Here is a 19,944-nt window from a genome sequence, read left to right on the forward strand (position 1 = left end):
GACAGGCTTACATTGGTGTCTGTATTATAAAGAAATCATTACTGCATGTGTAGTCAGCATGTCTGTATATGCCTTTTTGCCCAAGCTTGCATATATTAAAGAACAGTTCCAGGCATGGCTATGTTATACATAATTACATTGGCTCAAACTTGGACCAATGTAACTATGTATATATCATACCTGACCAATGCCCCAGGAAGCTGGAATGTATACACTGCTACTCCAGTGATCTCCTCTTGCTTCCGGATCTCATGCTGTGCAGTTGTACTCCTGGTTACTGAACACAAACATTTTCTGAATGAATGCAAGGCATTCTCTGATTGGACAAGGTAGAGAGTTGGGGCAGCGATGTCACAATCTCCACCTCATTCAATCAGAGAATGCTTTGCATTAAATCAGACAATGCAAAGCATTCTCTAAATGTGCCCGTGCCAAGTGGCTGACCTCTTGTGTTCAAAATGCATCAGGCTGGCCGCCCAGCACGGGACTCGGAAGCAAGTGGAGATCACTAGAGTAGCAGTGTCTACTTCAATGTTTCCAGCTTCCAGGAGCATGGGCCAGGTACAGTATATGCATAGTTACATTGGTCCAAGGTGGACAAATGTAGCTATCTAGAAATATGCCATGTCTGGAATTGTTCTTTAAAGTACAGTTACATTATAGTAATCAGTTGGCAACCATATTTAATTCTGTGTAAAATTTGCTTGCTACATTGGTACATTGCATATACTTATGATATGTTTAAAGTTCTTTTATAGGCATCCGGCATATCTTGTTTTGATTATTCTGCATGTTTTCTACAAAAAAAGTGTTTTTCTCTCTATATTGTAGGTTTTTGTATTGAGATTAAGAAGGGGGGGGGGGGGGGGTGGTCTGTCCGATGAGTGCTTTGCTAAAATGACATTACATGATCAGGGTGATTTTATGTCTTTAAGAAGCCTGAGGCAGAATTTTTAGAGTTCCCACCAGTATATAAAAAAGGGAGAAGCTCTTGGTGTGCACTCTTGCTGATTGGCTTCACACTGTGCTCTCTCATGCAGTCATTGCTTCCTCCACTTCTACTGCCATCCAACACTCTGCTAATAATCAGCGACACACTGTACTCTATGGAGTGTCTCTGAAATCTGAGCAGGAGCAAGCTTGGCTAAACGGTGAGGTTTGAGCCACAAATGGAGAATTACCTCTTTTTTGAGGGATAAAATGGGCCATACATATTCCATCTGATTGTACAATCTCACACCTTGTAAAACCAGATTTATAAAAGTATAATTCCGGTTTACCTCATGGACATTGTTCCTTTGCCTCGCGAATAAAGATTCCCAGGAGCAAAACCATGATGGAGTGACCACTTGCTGGTGCATCCAGTGACAGAGTGACACCATTAGAGGTGGTAAGTGGTTTCTCCATGATTGTGCTGCTGGTGATTTTCTTCTTCCAACAGAATCGATAGTGTATCGTTTTATATTTACCAACATCGATGTAGTGTCCGGTTAGAGAGATACTGCACAGATTACCATTTTCGCCCATGCAGCTGTATACAAAGAAAAGGGTACCTCAGACCTATTCTTCATACTCCTCTCACATCAAGGCCATGGTTACTAGCTACCGCTCAGGCATAAGGGTGGGATATTGTACACCAGATAAAGAGGCAGAGTCTATTATACTATAGCTGCTTGCTAGTTAAAGTGAACCTTGACTCCCCAAACACAAAAATCCATGTGGCATGCGCCTCTGTACACACATCCCATTTAGTCATTTGTACATTGAAAGAGTTTTTTATCAAACTTACATTTCTTCCCCCCCACTTCCTGGTTTTCATAGGCACTGGGGCTGTAGCCAGGACCTTCCAATGGCACCGTGGTAAGATTACATTACCAGTGCCTTCTTGGGAGATATCATCTGTTTTTGCACATGTGCTGTACTGGACCTGGTGTGGTTTGTCATTTAATTAATAACCAATCATGCCAGGTCTTGCATGGTGCATGTGTTATAGGAGGTCCGGCATTTTATTTTATTTTAAAACAAATCACGCCAGATCCCCTACAGTGCATTCTCAAGTTCAAGTCCAGGTGTCATCAGTAGACTGATGCAGAATAAGGAAAAAGAAGCTAGCTATACAGAAAAAAATGGAAAGAAATAGACCAATAGGCACTGCAGAAAAGTCACTTTTACAAAGTGTATTGCTATTCAAATAAGGATTGCATTGCTGTTGTGAGTTTTTTTATTGGCAGGTGGGAGTGGGTAAAATAATGGAACAAACATTCTTTAATAATGGAACAAACATTGAAATTGAAGTGCCACAACACTGCTAAGAAGTCCAGATACAACGTTATTCCAATAAAAGTCAGGGGTACGATCCAAAAAAGGTATTCAATGCATTTTGGAGGTCCAAGAGCACCCCCCTTTATCAGGGCTTGATTGACAACAATGTGAACAAACCAGAAGTGAACTGAGCCTGCAACTTTATTTTTTCCATTGTGAATTATAAGCATAGACCTTATCAACAGCCTGTTTGGCAGCCAAACAAACTGCTGATAAGGCCTATGATTCTACCTCTTTTATTAGAATAAAGTTGTATCTGGACCTTTTAGCAGTGGTGTGGCGCTTCAATTTAAAATTTTTGTTACATTACACTACAAGCCAATGAGACCGTAGAGATCCTTTTAGGTGTAGAAACAGTCTGTTCGGAAGGTTTGTAAGACCCAAGTCCACATCCCCACTTGTGTGCTGCCTATATACACTCAAGTCATTGATATAAACAATGTAAGCCATGGACAGGACTGTTCATACATAGCTTTTTCTGTTAAAGTGAACCTCCCATTAAACAGTTCCCAGGTTCTAAGAGGGAGTATACAGGTATTGCCATATGGTATTATTGTTTAGAACAAAAAGAGAAAAAAGCACTTCTTTCTTTCCATGAATTAATTACTACCACTAAACTCCTCCATGTTACCGTAAACCAAGCTAGTCTAGATTATATGGCCCTTGCCAACCAAGAGTATTTTTAGGCATTTAATGACATTGGAAACTGCAGAGTGTGCTTTGGTGAAATGCTGTGTAGAGAATACATTTTTAAGTAGCTGGCTGACACTGGCAGTGCAGTCCAATCATGTGACCGGACCAGAGCGGCATGAAAATAGGTAAATGTATGCATCTTTTTTATACAGGTTAGTAGGCATTGGTGTAAGGAGAGTGGGGGAGTATTTTTAAGATTAGTTAGAGTTATCTTGAAGTTCTACTTTAATATCGATGGCTTAGGTAAAATAGTGATACAATATAAATAAAGGAATTATGAACACTGAATGTACTTAAATTGTCAGTATTACTCGTTCTTGTGTAGATTTATTATTGGTAGAAAGTGTGATACAATCTATGATCTGATGGTACATACATTTTCTGCCCAAAGTCTTCCTGAAGTAACTATGCAGATAATGACATCGAGGTCCTGGTGCTGGTGGAACACAGACAACTTTGGAACTCTACACAAGTCAATGGCAAGGCCTTATAGTAGGTTGCTGAGCCAGCAGTGTTGGATGTGGACAAGTTTGGGCATTTCTACAACCTTCATGCAGAAATGTGGGGCTTGGGCAGTGCCGTCCTTTCAGAAAAAAAGCACCTTATAAGCGATCAGATAGCAATATAGCTCACATTCTGCTTTTATAAAAGTAAATAAAAGTATTTATATGCCAATATTACCACCTTATAACTACTACAATGGTGGCAGTAGCAGCATGTAAACAAAGATAAACCCATGGTAAGCAACTAAATACACAGTTGAGATACAAATATGGGATCTGTCGTATGTGCAAAAGGATTTTTATTTTTGTCCGGTCCTAAAGGGTTATTAAACCTTTAAAAAAAATATATAATAAACATATCATACTTACCTTCTCTGTGCAGGTTGGTTTTGCACAGAGTGGTCCCAATCCTCCTCTTCTGGGGTCCCTCAGCGGTGCTCCTGGCTCCTCCTCTTCTCGAGTGCCCCATCGGAGCAGCGCTCTCATTCAGGACACCCATGGGGGCACACTTCCGAGTCATGCTGCTGCGTCTATTGACACCGACAGCAGGACTCGGCCCTGCTCCCCGTGCCCACGTCATTGGATTTGATTGATGGCAGTGGGAGCCAATAGCTGTGATGTTATCAATCTATCCGATAAGGACACAATACACAGACCGGAGCTGGTGTGCTCATTCCCGTTGCGGGAATTACGGGCTCAGGTAAGTAAAAGGGGGGCTCGGGGGGGCTTGCGTCACAGAAAGTTTTTCACTTTAATGCATAGAATGCATTACGGTAAAAAACCTCAAGGGTTTACAACCCCTTTAAGATTTATACAGCTCTGCTAGACAGTAGAGACAGCCTGATAACCTAACTTTTCTTTGCTGCATTTCCGCAGCATAGCTTGGACTGCACCCAACTTGTGACTGGACAGCGAAGGGGCAGCAACTGACTGATGAGCTCATCTCTCTGTTCTTTTCTCCTGTCTTCATGTTTCTTATCGGTATCATTCAGTATCATGTAATGCTGGATACCTGATTGGCCCTAATTACTGCCTCTCATTCTGAGAGCTGTTGTTCTGGGGGTTACGAGAATCTAACATTAAGTCAGATTCAAGTATTTATAGTAAATGTGTTTAAAATGCATTTCATGATTTTTTTTTATTGTTTTTATTAAACCCATAATTGCATTCATTGATGTGTGTTTTTTTTTTTTTAATACCTGCCTGGGGTTCAGCGTTAATGATGTTGGTTCTTTTATTACTGCACATCAGTTTTTGCAGAGTGTGGCTGAATCTGTCCATATGGGTTTAGCTGCTGTATAACACAAATTGACATGGTCTTTCTACCTTTGGCCGGCAGATCAGATCCAGTTGACAACATTTTTTCCAGATAACAAATGTTCGTGCACGCACACACACAAGCATCAATTAAAAAATGTGAATGAAAAGAAACAAATGAGCGGTGCTTTAGAAAACATACAGCAAGCTCCTCCATTTGCCTTTGAGAAAGAGCGGGAGGACAGATGGAATTTAGACAGGCGTTTAGAGTAATTACTCTGTAACGAGGATTTTGTTGTGAAATTAGTATCTTAAGGAGGTGGTGCAGATATCTTTCAAAGGATGAATACCTCATTAAGAATCTGAATAAAGAAAAAAGGGAAGTGACGGTTTACAATTGGAGCTTGGCAGACACCTGCCTGGTTTTAAATAACAGCTTTGTCCTTCGGCTTTTAAAACTTGTATCAGTTTTGCTGAACTGCTTTGTTTAAGCGATACAAATCGCTTGTGTTTTGCATAACTTGGAGAGCGTATCATTCTAAAAATGAATGTTGCAGTGGAATTTAACACTTCTGTGTGCAAACCTACATTACCAGAGAGCACACTATGATGTTCTTGCTAGTTAGACCTTTAAAAAAAATTGACCTGGAAACATATCCCTCGATGACAGGTAGGATCTGCCTGACCCATGCAATTGGATTCCTTTTCACAATCTGTCATTTCGTTTGACAGATCTTATACAGAGTAGATACTTTGTATCAGAAGACCTTGTTAGAAGGCTCTGCTTATACATTTCAAATAGCTACACAAGGAAATTCGACCATAAACAAGCAGATGCCTTCCTGCCCAGAGACCTTTAATCATCGTTCCTACCTTAGGCTGGGTTCACACTGCTGCGGGGGGAGATCCGGATGTGATTCGCACCGCAAATCACATCCGATCTCCGTAGCGATGCGAGTTCAGCCATACAGATAGAATGGATGAATTCGCATCGCTCCCGCAGCAAACTCGCACGGGACCCTTTTTTTGGTCCGCAACAGAATCGGATCGCATGGGGGTTCACACCATGCGATCCGATTCCTGTGCGAGTCGGCAGATCGCATTGCGATATGCGGACGGATCTGGGGGTGTCATTAACATATCATTGACACTCCCAGCCGTCCGCATAGGGCAGTGTGAACTGCCGGCGGGAGTAATGCGATGCGGGAAAACGCCGCGGATTCGCGGCGTTCCCGCATCGCAGCGGTGTGAACCCGGCCCGCTGCGATGCGGGAACGCCGCGAATCCGCGGCATTTTCCCGCATCGCATTGCTCCCGCCGGCAGTTCACACTGCCCTATGCGGACGGCAGGGAGTGTCAATGATATGTTAATGACACCCCCAGATCCGTCCGCATATCGCAGTGCGATCTGCCGACTCGCACAGGAATCGGATCGCATGGTGTGAACCCCCATGCGATCCGATTCTGTTGCGGACCAAAAAAAGGGTCCTGTGCGAGTTTGCTGCGGGAGCGATGCGAATTCAGCCATACTATCTGTATGGCTGAACTCGCATCGCTACGGAGATCGGATGTGATTTGCGGTGCGAATCACATCCGGATCTCCCCCCGCAGCAGTGTGAACCCAGCCTTAAAGATGTTTCGTGTATGACATATCCAATGTACTGAAGCTTTCTATGCATGGTTCACACTTCATTTCCCCTTTTTTTCATTGAGAAGATGGGAGGATCAGCCATGTTGCTCTTAAGTTTCCCAGCAAATCAGGAAATTTAATGGTTACTTCTGATGATCAAAAGCACTTGATATCGTCCCCCTTAGGGTAGTAGTCATAGCATGATGGGAGCTAGCATTTTATGCTAACTTTAAGACCCCTTTCACGCCAAGGCGCTTTTCTGGTGCTTTCGCGCTAAAAAAATAGCGCCTGAAAAGTTCATGAAAACCAATTTCCATTAGGATAGCATCTTTGGAGCATGTTTGGATCGCTAAAAAAAAGCACCTTTCTCCATTGAAATGAAGGGGAAGCGCCTGAAAAGCAACGAAAAGTGTCTCAAAATCTTCTTTTGAATCACATGAGCTTATAAAAGTGTACCGCTAAAGCCTCAAAAACACTTGAAAAGCACCTCAAAAGCGCCCCGCGTTTTATGGGCAGTTTTCAAGTGCCACAGCGTGAAAGCAGCCTAAGGGCTTGTTTATACCAGCTTACACGATAAAGCGGGCTGTTCTGGTGTGTGAGTTGGTGTTCAATGTGCAGTGGGGGTGAGAGTTGATGCCTTGCGTTGTTACAACATAAATGTCAGGAGTAGAAGGATTTGTTGGTAGGTAATGCTATACGTAGAGGGTGTCTAAACACTAAAAAATAAGGTTTTTATTTATTTATTTATCACTATTTTGGGATAGTATTCCTTTATAATAAAAACAGTGCTTCAGTGATATTGGGGGTCATTTACTAAAGCAAATCCACTTTGCACTACAAGTGCACTTGGAAGTGCAGTCACTGTAGATCCGAGGGGGACATGCAAGGAAAATAAAAAACAGCATTTTAGCTTGCACATGAATGGATGATAAAATCAGCAGAGCTTCCCCTCATTCAGATCTATCCTTTAGATTTAGAGCGACTGCACTTTCAAGTGCACTTGTAGTGCAATGTGGATTTGCCTTTCGTAAATAAGCCCCATTGTGTCTATGTGTTCTTAAACAATGGGGGAGATTTACTAAAACTGGAGCACTCAGAATCTGGTGGTAGCCAATCAGCTTTTAACTTCAGCTTGTTCAATTAAAGAGGAAGTAAACCGCTGGCTTTTTTTTTTTTCTGACCTGCAAAGTAAAGCATATTAGCACATTATGTGAAACCTACATGCAAACGAAGCCCTCCGCCGCTGGATGCCACATCTATCTTCACCGGTCTTCCTTCTGGGTCTACGGACTCCGGCTATATGACTGGCCAGAGCCACGTGACGTCACCCCCCCCCCCCCGCGTGGGCGTGGGAGCCACCAAGTCACGGCACAGGGCTTAATATCTCCTAAACGGTGCACAATTAGGAGATATATTTACACAATTAGGAGATATATTTACAGTACCTATAGATAAGTCTTATTATAGGCTTACCTATAGGTGCAATTAATCGATGGGAGTTTACAACCACTCATACATATACTGTATGACATAAGCATGTACAAAACTGAAAACATTTGTTATCACTTGGTAACTAACTTTACATGGTTGTAAAGATATAAGCAATGTTTTACTGGTAGTATTGCTTGCATATGTTCCCCATGGATGACAGTTTTAAATTGTTTAATCATCACTGTATTTGAGGTCTACATGATTTCCCTCTGTACTATCGAATAGCTCTTAGCTTCAGCTTTCAGAAAATCCCCAAAAAACGGAGGGTATCTTCTTTTGAATACCCGGTTGTCCAATTTTTAAAATATCCTGAAACCTTTTGCCAGTGTATTTCATAGCAGTAGCTTTATTTTGTAACCTTGTTCCGAATGCTTTACAGTTTCAGTCCATCCAAAACTAAAGCTAGCCAAACATTAATGTATTTTTAAACAAAGGTCCTATAAACATTCATACAAACATTTGTATGAAAATTCTTAGTACATTTGATGTCTTGACCAATGTCGTTGTAAAGTACTTCAAAATTTAGTTTGCTTTAAACATTTGATTTTGTAATAAATAGACTTTCCCGTACAAAAGCCTTATACCCTGTTAGAACTTTGTTAGTTCAAGAAAAGACCTTTAATTTGACCACTAATGATTAGAAAATTAAATGAACGTACTTAAATGAAACAACTTCTAACAAAATTAAACTAGTACATAGCCAGTTTAAGGCTGCTAGATTTTTTTTCATTCATTCCACATAATTCCTCCATCCACTCTATATATGGTGAATGTATGAATCTCCTGCTGTATGGCTTTTAGAAGAATACCTGTATGAAGTCTCTGTTTGGCCCAAAATTTTCCGCACAGCTCAGAATATCGGGCAGGAAGTGGCTGACAGGACTATCCATGCAGCAAATTTTGACTGGTTCATCGGGAACTGGCCAAAATTCGTATAGCATAGCATATAGCCAGCTTAAGATTTCTTTGATGTATCATTACTGCTTGCTCCTCAGGCTTTCTTGCACGATATATTAAATGGATAAAGAAGTGGAAACATAGGGCTTCCTTGTGCACTGTCACAGTGGAAGATGTGACACTGGTAAAGTGCCGATATATTTCACCAACTGATTATAAATCCTCTATGTGGACTCACAATCTACCACCCTTTATATTATGCTTTGGAGATTATTATCCTCCATCCAACCAAAACACTCAATTGCTCTGACAATGTATTTAGTCCTGCCAATAAAGCTTATATGAGCTTATTTGAATTTGTATACAATAGCTATGAGAAAAGAAACCAGTGGACAATTCAACCCTTCAGCATCTACCCAATGTATTTTTAAAGCTTAGTACACACCAGGCTCTGGTCAGAGAAGCTGTGCTAACAATCCGATGTTAGTATAGTGATCTACCCTTCTGTTCTATTGTGTTCTGACCGGGGGATGCCCCCCCACCAGAATACTACAGTCAGCACTCTCAACCATTGGCTGAGAGTGCTGATCGGTAGCCGGTCAGCTGTAGGTTTTCCAGCATTCTTGTCCGACAGAAGCTGGCTGAACATCCGGCTTCTGTCAGACCGGCTGCAATACACATAGGCTGAATGTCAGCCAGTTTTTATTGAAGCGAACGATGCTGGCCGACATTCTGCCCATGTGTACTAGGCTTTAAGCTTCCATATATTTCATTTTAGGCAGACAAAAAAATAAATTATTTCCTCCCTAGCATAATTATATGAAGTGGCACATGAACAGATGGGGCAAGTACTCTGAGGTGTGCCTTTATAATTAGGTCATTGTACCTTGGGGGGATAAAAAACCTCTATCTGCTGCTTTCTGCGTATTTACTAACATTTTACGTTCTTTTTCTTGGACTCTGAATGTAGTTCAAACATCAGGCAAAAATTACCGGAGGGAACATGGGTATGCACAGTTTTAGGAAAGTTTTTGTTTCCTTTGGGGATACATTGGGGTGAGCATAAATCTATTAAGATGAGGGCTCTGTGTGACGAGAAGGTGCTTGGGATATGATTGGTTTAAATTTTTATTAATTTGTGAGACATCTGCACAAACTGTTGCATTTTTGTCTGAGTCGTGGGGGCCCCCTTAGGATTGTACATTGTTTTCTATTGGGATTGCAGTGTTCCTATGTTTCCTTGTTGTTATAAGACTTCTGCCCTGATAAGCAGTGTCTGCTTACTAATGTTATTAATGTCTTCTTGCAGTGCTGCCATCTGCCTAGCTGACCATAAGTCTTTGCAACTATGTTGGCGTGTCTTCAAAGAACCCAGAATCCTCCAGTAAAGCACCTTGTATGTGCAAACAAGGGGCTGGAACCTCGAAAGTGTAAGTACAATGCAGAGAATTGTTGATTTTTTATTATTATTATTATTATTTTATTTTTTTTCAACGTTTTTGCTGTAAGAGTTTCAAATGTTTTGATTCAGACATAGATCTGATAATATAGTGAAAACTGGGGTAAACTACTAAATACTCATTTGAAGTTCTGGGTGTACAAGGTGTGCCATGCTTATTGTGAATATACAAATGTATAAAACAGTGTATAGGTTTATAGTATCCAGCATAGCAAAGCAGACAGTTGTTACATTCAGCAATGCTTGATGGGTTTTGTCAGGAGACAGTCCATGAGGTGCTTAGTAACAGCTTGCAAAGTTGGCAACATATGCAGTGACACATACAAGGTAGAGGCGCAGGCATTGGCAGAGCCCACTAGAGTAAGTGATCTGAAACTGAAACCGTAAAGTGCGCACGTCTGTGAATCCCAGTGAGGTCAAGAAGAAAATAGATATAGATGTGCTGTTACGCTATAGGTTTATCTCAGTGACTCAGAAGATAAGGAAAAGGTAATTGCATAGATGTAGAGGATCATGCTATTAGATATGACCTTAGAGCATTTGCAAGGTTAAAGTAAAACTCCTAGGCTCTGCTTTTAGCTTGCTTTTTCCATAATCATCACCCTACTCTTTCTGAAATAGCTTTGTTGTACGGTTAGTCAATTTCATGTATGTTGGTACCTGTTCCTATGTGATGTGTCGCGAGCCATGCTGCATCTGCCTCATAGAAAATTCTGACATTAAGGGCCCGTTCATGCCAGGTACTTTGGGACTGTCCAAAAGCATTCTCAGTGCAAAACAAGGCAAAAAACTTATTATACTAGTTCATACCATCTCACTAAAGGTTGGTTAGCTATCGCGGCCATTAGGGGTGCAGCGCTCCCCCTTCCCCCCAATCCATGTGCCCGGCCCCCTAATCTACATGCAGGGTGCCGGACGCATGGATTTCAACAAGTTTTTTTTCTTTCTTTTTGAAGCACATGATTAGAGCTTGAGGCTCTAATTGACTTCAAAAAGGGTGGGCTCGGGTTGCAGAGCACTGTGCCCTGAGCCCACCCACTTGTGTGACAATAGTAAATTAATATTTGCTATTGTCTTCCTGCCTTTTCAGGAAGCAGGTCCTAAGACATGATTGACAGACAGAAAAAGTGATTGTGTTGGCTAGCCGGGAGCAGAAGCAGGGGGGAAGCAGCCAATGAGGAGACGTGGGTGGAAGCTGCTGAAGTTGTCCGCGGGGCTTGGGAGCAGAGGGCGAGCAATGGGGGGTTGTTTGCAGGGCCATGGGGTGGTTTGTTTGCTGCCCGTCCCCCCAAAAAAATGGAGAACCAGCTGCCACTGATGTTTACTGACCTAATTATGGAGATTTTACCTTATGTCCTGTCTTGGTGTCAACAGAAGACTAGTGACACCGAGATAGGAAGACACATACCGTAATAAAACCTGGCACATGTTTTAACCCAACCAAATCTAAAGCGTTACTAAACCCAGGACCCTGCATTCACTATATCTGGTCTCCCACACTACACAAAACCTGCAATAGTTTTAGTAAATATAAACTGCCAAATACCTTTTCTCATCAGCTTTATATAGCAGTCTTGTGACTTCTATCAGTGTCTGGCTGAGCACTAGTTAAAGCTTGTAGGAGTTTTCATTTTCCTTTGACTGTCCTATGAGACTGCATGAGTCCTGGTCCTCTGTCTGGACAGTGCTAATTGTCCCTGTGCTGATCACATACACCGCCCCCAAAGAACAAAACAAAGAAAAAACTTTGAAGCAATACACACCAAACTGAGCCAGTAAAACAAGGACCAGTGTTAACGGGCTTTTGTTTGATTCTCTCCCCGCATAGAGTTATGCGGGAATGGAAAGGTAGGTGGTGCAGGTCAAATGTAAGTCAACTGAATGTCTAATTATTTAAGACTTATCTCTGATCTGACATCTAAAGCAAACTTCATGTACCCACCGAAGCCTGTCTACCCAGGCCCCAGTACTAATACCTTGATGTTCCAGAGCCTGCCCACACACTGTTTACTGAGAAAGAACTGTGGAGAAATGTGGTTCTGGGGGCTTGTCTATTTCATTAGAAACCAACTTCCTAGCAGCTGCCCCTACAAGCCTCAAAATGATGTCACATAAAGTGATAAAAGCTGTCTTTCACTACAGAAACCAGGTAAAGGAAAGAATATTGCTGGGGCTTGCTCTAAAGGGGGGTACATTTGGGTAAAGCCTTGCTATACATTGCTAAGTACTTGGTAAAAGCCTGTGTTCTTTGACAACTGCAGCATAACAACCAGATAAGCGGCAATTAGAAATCAGTATTTGCTAGAGTTCTTTAAATCCGCAGTTTTAGTTGTACATTCAGTAGTACTCAGGATAAAGCTAACCCTTATATTTTACTTGTGCATTCAAATTCAGCAGATACTTGTGTGTGCTGTCAGCTGTGCGTGCCTACGCTAGCTCTGTGTAGCACCGAGACTTTCAGCTGTAACAGCTTTCTATTTCCAGTGGCACCAGCTCAGACAGAGATATGACAGGGTCTGATAAGGCCCTTTCAGTCATTTCAATAGGACTCTATTTTAATACTGCTGCCTTTGTCTAAATTCTGGGTGATTTCACTCCTTATCCTACTCCTTTCATTACGTATCCCTTTTAACTGCTTGCATGCCAAATAGGGTGGCACAGCAGCAATACAATCTGCTTTATTGTGTTAATGTTACATTTAGTGTCTTTGTACCATGGAAATAAACCTATTGTAAAGCTCCCACGTTTTGCGATCTAAAGCGTTGGCCTGGTTTAGCTGTCAGTTCTGTGGAATGAATTTTAGTGTTCGGGTCAATCTGGGTTTACAACACAGATTAACTAGATGGTAAAAGAAGCTTGATAATAATGTCCATTCATCACATGTCTGATCATTACATCCATCACCAGGCAGTCACAGGCGTCTGCTGATGAAGGTTAAACTGTTTGAACTCCTTTCTATTTAGTTTACAGTCATCAGGTTTTGTGATTTAATATATAATGCATTGGGTTGATAGGGCATAACAATTTTAAGTGTAACTTTACTTTTGGGTAAGAAATTTTTAAAAAAACTTCACGATTGCTTCACCTACTCACTTTTTAGAAAATAGAATTGTTTTACAGGTTTTGGATGTTCCACTGCTGCAGCTGACATGGCCTGGACAGCTGGGCCCCTGTGCTGTATTTGCATAGATTGTCTTTCATCTTGTATACAGCACTAGTGCCTGGCTCCGCTTTTCACATTTATATAGCGGTTATCAGTTTTGTGATGACAGGGCTGGGGATACCTATAGACATTAGATAACTGTTACCCAATCCAGATAATCCAGCAACTGGAGAACTTTAAAAACAAATCTTGTCCAGCTTCTGCATATCTTTTTTCAAAGGGTGTCCATAGCCACAATAAGAGATATCAGATGATTTTCTCCCAATCTGGATGATCCGGCAGACTTGCTTGAATGTTTTTTGGCTACCGATCCCAGGAAATATAACATTCAGACATGATTGATATTTTTGGTTGATTTTCTTTCCTTTTTTTAACCCAAGATAATTTTAGGACTGTACCTCTTCTTTAGCCTTAAACATGTATGCTTCGATAAGTGCAAGAGAGATATTTCAGCTGCCGGATTGTGCCAACGTGCCTGATCTCCCTCTCCTGTCTACGGTTAAAATAATCATCAGTGCTACTATAAATTCAGATACAACATGGAGCAAATCATTGTAGAGCGAGGAAAAAAGAAATTACATGCATTAAATGCAAAGCAAGAACTGCCCTCTTTGCATATTTGTCATATACTAAACTGTCCTGGATGACTAGCATCACTTGAAAGTTGTCTTCTCTTAAAGTGCACTTCCAGAGTTCAAAGCAAATCAGTAAGGCAGGTCAAAGATGGTGCAAGGAAAAAAAAATTGCTCGATTTCCCCATCGACACAGTCAGTGGTGATGGGGGAATCGCTTCCGCGGAGCTATTGTGTTCTCCCGACAGGGGTGCGTGGGAAGCCGCCCCTGATGGGAGAACATAGTGATTATTGCTTGTGACTATATCTGCTGGCAATAATCACATTCCAAAAATCCAACATGCTGGTTGTACCAAGTCGATCAATGGATCGACTTGGGTACATTCAGCCTGCCCATAGATGGTTAGAATATCAGCTGGTCCCTGCTAAACCGGCCTATATTTGAACTATCTATGGCCAGCTAAGTCTATAGAAACTTTACACCCTCAATGTCACTGGAGTAAATGCAGAACCCTCCGCCCCTCTCTTATTCTCTCATTTTGTCTCTCATGTTCTCTCTTTCTGACTCCTCCAATCTGTTTCTTCCATTTCTCTCTCACACTTTCTCGCTGTCTCTCCTTCCCAGTCTCTTTCTTCCAAATCTTTCTTTCAAATCCAAATAAACTTTATTGGCAGGACCAAATATATTTTAGCAATGCCAAAGCAATTGGGTCGGTGGGCGTGGAAAGAATAACTCCTGGGAAGTTATTAGAGGTAAAGAATAATATTAAGGGAATAGGGAGTGAGTCCAAGAATATTATCTGATTAAGGTATAATAGAAAGGAGAGTAGGGAGTTGAAAATGGAAGGGGGAGAGAAGCGCCAAGCAAAGTGAAGGAAGTATATTGGAGGACACAGGGAAGCAAGCTGTCAAAGCAGGGAACACGACCTGTCAAGCTCGGAAGGGGAATAGCTAATCGAAACACCATTGGCTGAGAAAGGAGGTGTGACTTGCCTCCGAAACGCGTTACGATTGGCTATTTCCATTCGAGGTGGACAGGTTGTGTTTCCGGCTATGACAGCTTGCTTCCAATAGCCTTCCTTCACTGGAGTCGCCACAGCAACATGAACTGACAGCTTTACCACCGGCAGGTCGATTTGCACAGAGCTCCCTCCGGTCTCACACCTGCAAAGCTAGCATCTTTGTGAGTGGAACCTTTTTAATGTGTTTTATTTACTTATAATAAATACTGTACTACACCAAGTGGCGCTTAGCACTTCTCTTCCCCTTCCCTTTTCTGTTGCAGCGCGGGTCTACCGGCCCTTTTGGATACAGGCTGCCTTGCTTCCCACTTGGTGACAGTTAGTTACCCTTTTTAAACATTATTTCCAGGCTGCCCTTAGACTTTTTCCCATTTAACATCCTGGACATTCATATGGACAGTACACTATAATTTTCCATGGACAGTCGGTTTGAGTCACTGGCATCTGTACAGAGAAGGGTAGCCCTGAGAATAATGTTTGTCTCTTGAGTAGGGAGTAGAGTCCAGGGGGTTTAATCCACAATTTCTCATGATTTCTCCTTTAGTCTGTGACATGCTGTACCATATTGTGCAGTTTTTTTCACCTTTAGTGGCTCCTCTCTCTAGTAGAATGTGGCATTTCCTCTTCTCTTCTATAGGCGTGAAGTCTGGGATGAGAGCAGAGAGTCTCGGGAAGTGTCTCACTGCGGAGTATTTGGGGAACCGTAGAAGGAAGTGGACCTCATCCAGGAGCTTCTGATCATACAGATGGCACAATCTACTTTTTTTGGGCTTGTAGATCTGTTAGGTCAGTCTAGGCTGTGGGCACTCAGTCTTTACAGGTTCAGGGTCTCTCTGTCTTTGGGATCTTGTAGCATCTCTGGGTATGGGGCCAGTTTGAGAGTCACTGCAGTAAGTAGTATAGTTCCTGGGAGTTTATTTGATTTCTCTTTTCGCAGACATATTTTCTTTCTCATTCTCTTCCCCTTTTCCCTCCTTTCTATTTTCTCTCTCTCTCTCTTTTTAACTCTTCCCACTTTTTTGCTCATACTTTTTCCTCTCCCTCTCCCCCCACGTTATCTCCCTCTTTCTTTCTTTCTCACCTACAGCACAAGTTTATCAAACATTTAAATGATAGCTCAGATAAGGTTGCCCTAGGGATTAGAGACCCGTTACCCTCCTACAATTCTCATGTGATCTGATGGTCAGAAGGTTCTGTTTTGCTTTCCCGTAGGCTCCTTTATAGTGTACAACAGTCAGTTGAACAGTGATGGTGAATTACTTACAGTCGTATTACCAGTGCGATATATCTGTGGATTTATTATACACTGGGTAGTGTTACATCCAGCTTTGTTTTCCTGAAAAACATTGAATATTCAAAGATGCTGCAGTACTAGGGTAAAAATGAGCAAATATGCTTCATCGGTGCCAGCATTTTATGCGACATGAAAGGCCTTACTTCTATTCCAGTTCTGCTGGAAGTGCATTCCATATCCTTTGTATAAAATTAGGATAAAGTAGTTGATTCCAATGTGGCCTCTGGCACTGCCATCATTCAACTCTAGAAAATAGACGTTTTCTTCCCAGCTCTCATGTATCTCAGCAAATGCTAATCTATTTGTTTCTCTACTAATTCTTTACATTTTTTATCTAAATCTGAACCGCCAATAACCCAATTACAATTTCCATGTATGTGGCTGTGCAGGTTTAACCCTTCTGCTCACGGATGAGCAAAGCACGCAATGCAGAGCAATAAACTTCCTTATCCACTCAATTGAGTGCACGGCAGGAGTCGTATTTAAATTATATATAAATCATCATCTGCAAATCCATGTGGCCAAATTCATTCCTGTATTGCTCAGTTCAGCAGAGAGGAGCAGCTTCTGTTTAATTAAATGTCACTTATGTACTGTATGCCTTTATCCCGCCGCTGAGCTGGCCAGGGTTTTGTATATTGATGAATCAGGAAGCATCTGAAATCCAATATATTATAAAGATACAAAGTACAGCTCTAGCAGTTGGGAAATGTTATTTACATCTCCATATATTTTATTATGACTGCAGCACTGTAGCGTAATTATTTCTGTAGATGTGCCTAATTTAAGTGGCCTTGTTCACTGAGTTGCGGCGAAACGTATTTCAAGCCAAGTTTGGCTGTAGCTGTTAAAAAAAAAAAAAAAAGGGAAAAAAGCTGCCTTTTCAGGATGAATTGCGGAAAGTAGCATTCTGCCATTTGATTGCGCAGTGACAGGAGGAATCAGTATCAAATGTGAAAGGTGAAACACTGTTTGTGAAACAAGCAAGTTTTGTCCCTTTAACCCCTTCCTGCCCTACGCCGCTCTGAAGCAAAGTCAGCATTACAGCACCAGAGAAAGGAGCATCGCTTCTGTCAGGAAGAGAAAAAGAATTCTCGCATTAAATGGATTGGAAGGGCCCTGCGGCTTGCCGGAGGCAGGTTTAAACCCCCCTCTGTACTGTCATTTAAGAGACAGATCTGCAAATATTCTCTCTATTAATATTTCATTTGTGTCTTAAAGATACAGGCCTCATGGTTGGATGTAATTTGAAAGTGAGAATTTGGCATGCATGCCACAATTAACTGTTTCGCTACTGGCGATTAAAAAAAGTGCCTTTGAATTAAAGTACCTTCTTTAATTAACCATTTGACAACATTTAAGGTTTTCTGCTGCTCCTTATGGGGTAGTTACACGTGGCAAAATGCATTTGTAAAAAAAAAAAAAAAAAAGCATTACACCTGTCATGTTTGTTATGATCGGCAGGGGATCTATGAACAGGTTCCCTTCTGAATCAGAGTCAAGCATTTTTGTAACATCTGGGTCTGTTCATTTTTGCCCTCCCTGAGCTTGATGAACCCACGTTAGGTCCATGGACAGGCAGATTTCAATGGAAATGTTTCCATCTGACTACCTAAAATCCATCAGGTCCAGGTCCAGACTAGACTAGACTGACTCCTAGGTAGACTTACATGGAGCTTGCACTCAGATCCACCTAGAAATATTGACCAAGGATCTAATCGGCACGGCTGCATGAAAGATGCCTAATTACCATGTTATTAGTATAGATCAGTGGTCTCAAAACTGCTGCCCTGGCGCCAGATGAAGCCTTTTTCTTGCCTTTATCTGGTCCTTGAGGCAATTATTCTTGCCACTGACACCAAAAATGGGGAATAATTCCTGCCACTGGCACCAAAAATAGGGAACTATTCCTTCTACTGGCACCAGCTATGGGGCATAATTTCTTCCACTGGTAACACAAATGGGGCACTATCTCCTCTCCCACTGACATCAACTAATTCTCTCCCTAATATAAAAGATTGGGCATTGTTTACTCCCACTGGGCACAGTCTGGCCCCCCTAACGTCTGAATGACAGCAAATTGGCCCTTCCTTAAGAAAGTTTGGACACCCCTGGTATAGATAATAGGTATTAGTTTGCACCAACGCATTCTGTGGCATCCATGGTCTATTCACATAGCACAAGAAGCCCCCATTTCCATGTGAGAGAACCAGTGAGCACCTACTGGAAAACCACTGTATAAGATGTAAGTCTATGCAGAAATAACAGATGCCCATGCCATCTACTTATGTATTCATTAAAAAATATACTTTAATCAGTACCTCAATCTGCTGGTTGTAAGTCTAGCAAATGAAGCCTACTGATTAGAGGAGATGACAAAACCAGTGAGATGTTTCTCCTTCGCTATCCAATCACAGCAATGACCAATGAAATAAGGGAAATTGCTTTGACTGTAGTTCTAAAAAAAAATATGGCGGGGACATAATGGAGTTGATATATGCCGGCCATACACAGAGCAAATTTATTTCTTGTAAGCACGCATTGCAGGAAAGAAATTTACTCGATTTCCCCATCAATGCAGACAGTGTTGATACGGGAATCCCTCCTGCTGGGTCATTATCTTCTTTCAACAGGGGGGGGCAGGGAAAGACAGTGATTATCGCTAGCTATAGCAGCCGCTTGCGATAGTTGTAAGCTAATCAGGCAGGCTGGTTGTACCCAAGTTGATCAGTCAATCAACTTGGTACATTCAGCCTGCTCACTAATGGTTAGAATTTCAGCTGTCCCGCAGATGTCCTGCTGAACCAGCTGAGATACGAACTGGGTATGGACAGCCTTATTAAAACTGGAGATTGCAAAATCTGGTGCAGCTATGCATAGAAACCTAACTTGCAAGTTTTTTTTTTTTTTGTAAATTGAACAAGCTGAAGTTAGAAGCTGATTGGCTACCATGCACAGCTGCACCAGATTTTGCACTCTCCAATTTTAGTAAATCAACCCCTATATATTGTCTGGAATGGTAAGAAAACTTGCTGCTCGGAATTTGTTTTTTATTTTTGGGTCAAACAATGTACAAATAAGTACTTTGTGTATAGTTAGCAGTTTGCCTAGAAATAGACTTTGAAACAAATTAGTGTGACTATCACTGTTGCAACTAAAACGTTTGTGCTTTGTGTTTATACTTCTGTAATACACCTACCATTTTCAAGGTATCTATTGGCTATTAGCAGACTTTGGCAGCTATACTAAGTTTTCTGAGAATGTATGTTTGTGCACCGGAAAATCTTCATTTTGCTCCAGGAACACAAGGCCACAAAGGTCAAAGGGTTACGCCTGAGACCCAAGTAGTTCAAATCAACATACAAAAGCTAAAAATTAACTGTCTGCTCAATGCCCGCCTGCATTTGAGAGGAAACGAGGCGGCACAGTGAACTGCTGAGTTTATTCAGCTATATTGTACAGATAATATCTGCAAGCTCTGGTTTATAATAACAGAAAGCCAAAGTTATGCAGAAAATGGTGAGAAACTGCTTATTCAGATGAAAACGTGCTTAATTTAAACTCCTCAGTAGGTCCCTTCTTAACAATTTGGGCAGCAGCCAAACAAAAGAGTGAAAATGAAAACCTTGCACAGTTGTCGA

The 19,944-nt window shown here is 41.6% G+C and overlaps 1 protein-coding gene across 2 annotated transcripts in view; it reads left to right on the plus strand.

Annotated features, from left to right (window-relative positions):
- Positions 1 to 19,944, plus strand: part of FAM222A (family with sequence similarity 222 member A) — a 126,967-nt gene that overhangs the window by 66,256 nt on the left and 40,767 nt on the right. For both annotated transcript variants that reach the window (XM_077461326.1, XM_077461327.1), the window contains exon 2: positions 10,103 to 10,223. In XM_077461326.1, the coding sequence (XP_077317452.1) occupies positions 10,142 to 10,223 (82 nt within the window). In that variant the 5' untranslated portion in view covers positions 10,103 to 10,141. The remainder of the gene's footprint in view (positions 1 to 10,102; positions 10,224 to 19,944) is intronic.

Source organism: Lithobates pipiens, unplaced genomic scaffold (assembly GCF_037356315.1).
Source record: "Lithobates pipiens isolate NorthernLeopardFrog02 unplaced genomic scaffold, aLitPip1_a1.2 Scaffold_3, whole genome shotgun sequence".
In the NCBI taxonomy this organism is placed as follows: domain Eukaryota; kingdom Metazoa; phylum Chordata; class Amphibia; order Anura; family Ranidae; genus Lithobates; species Lithobates pipiens.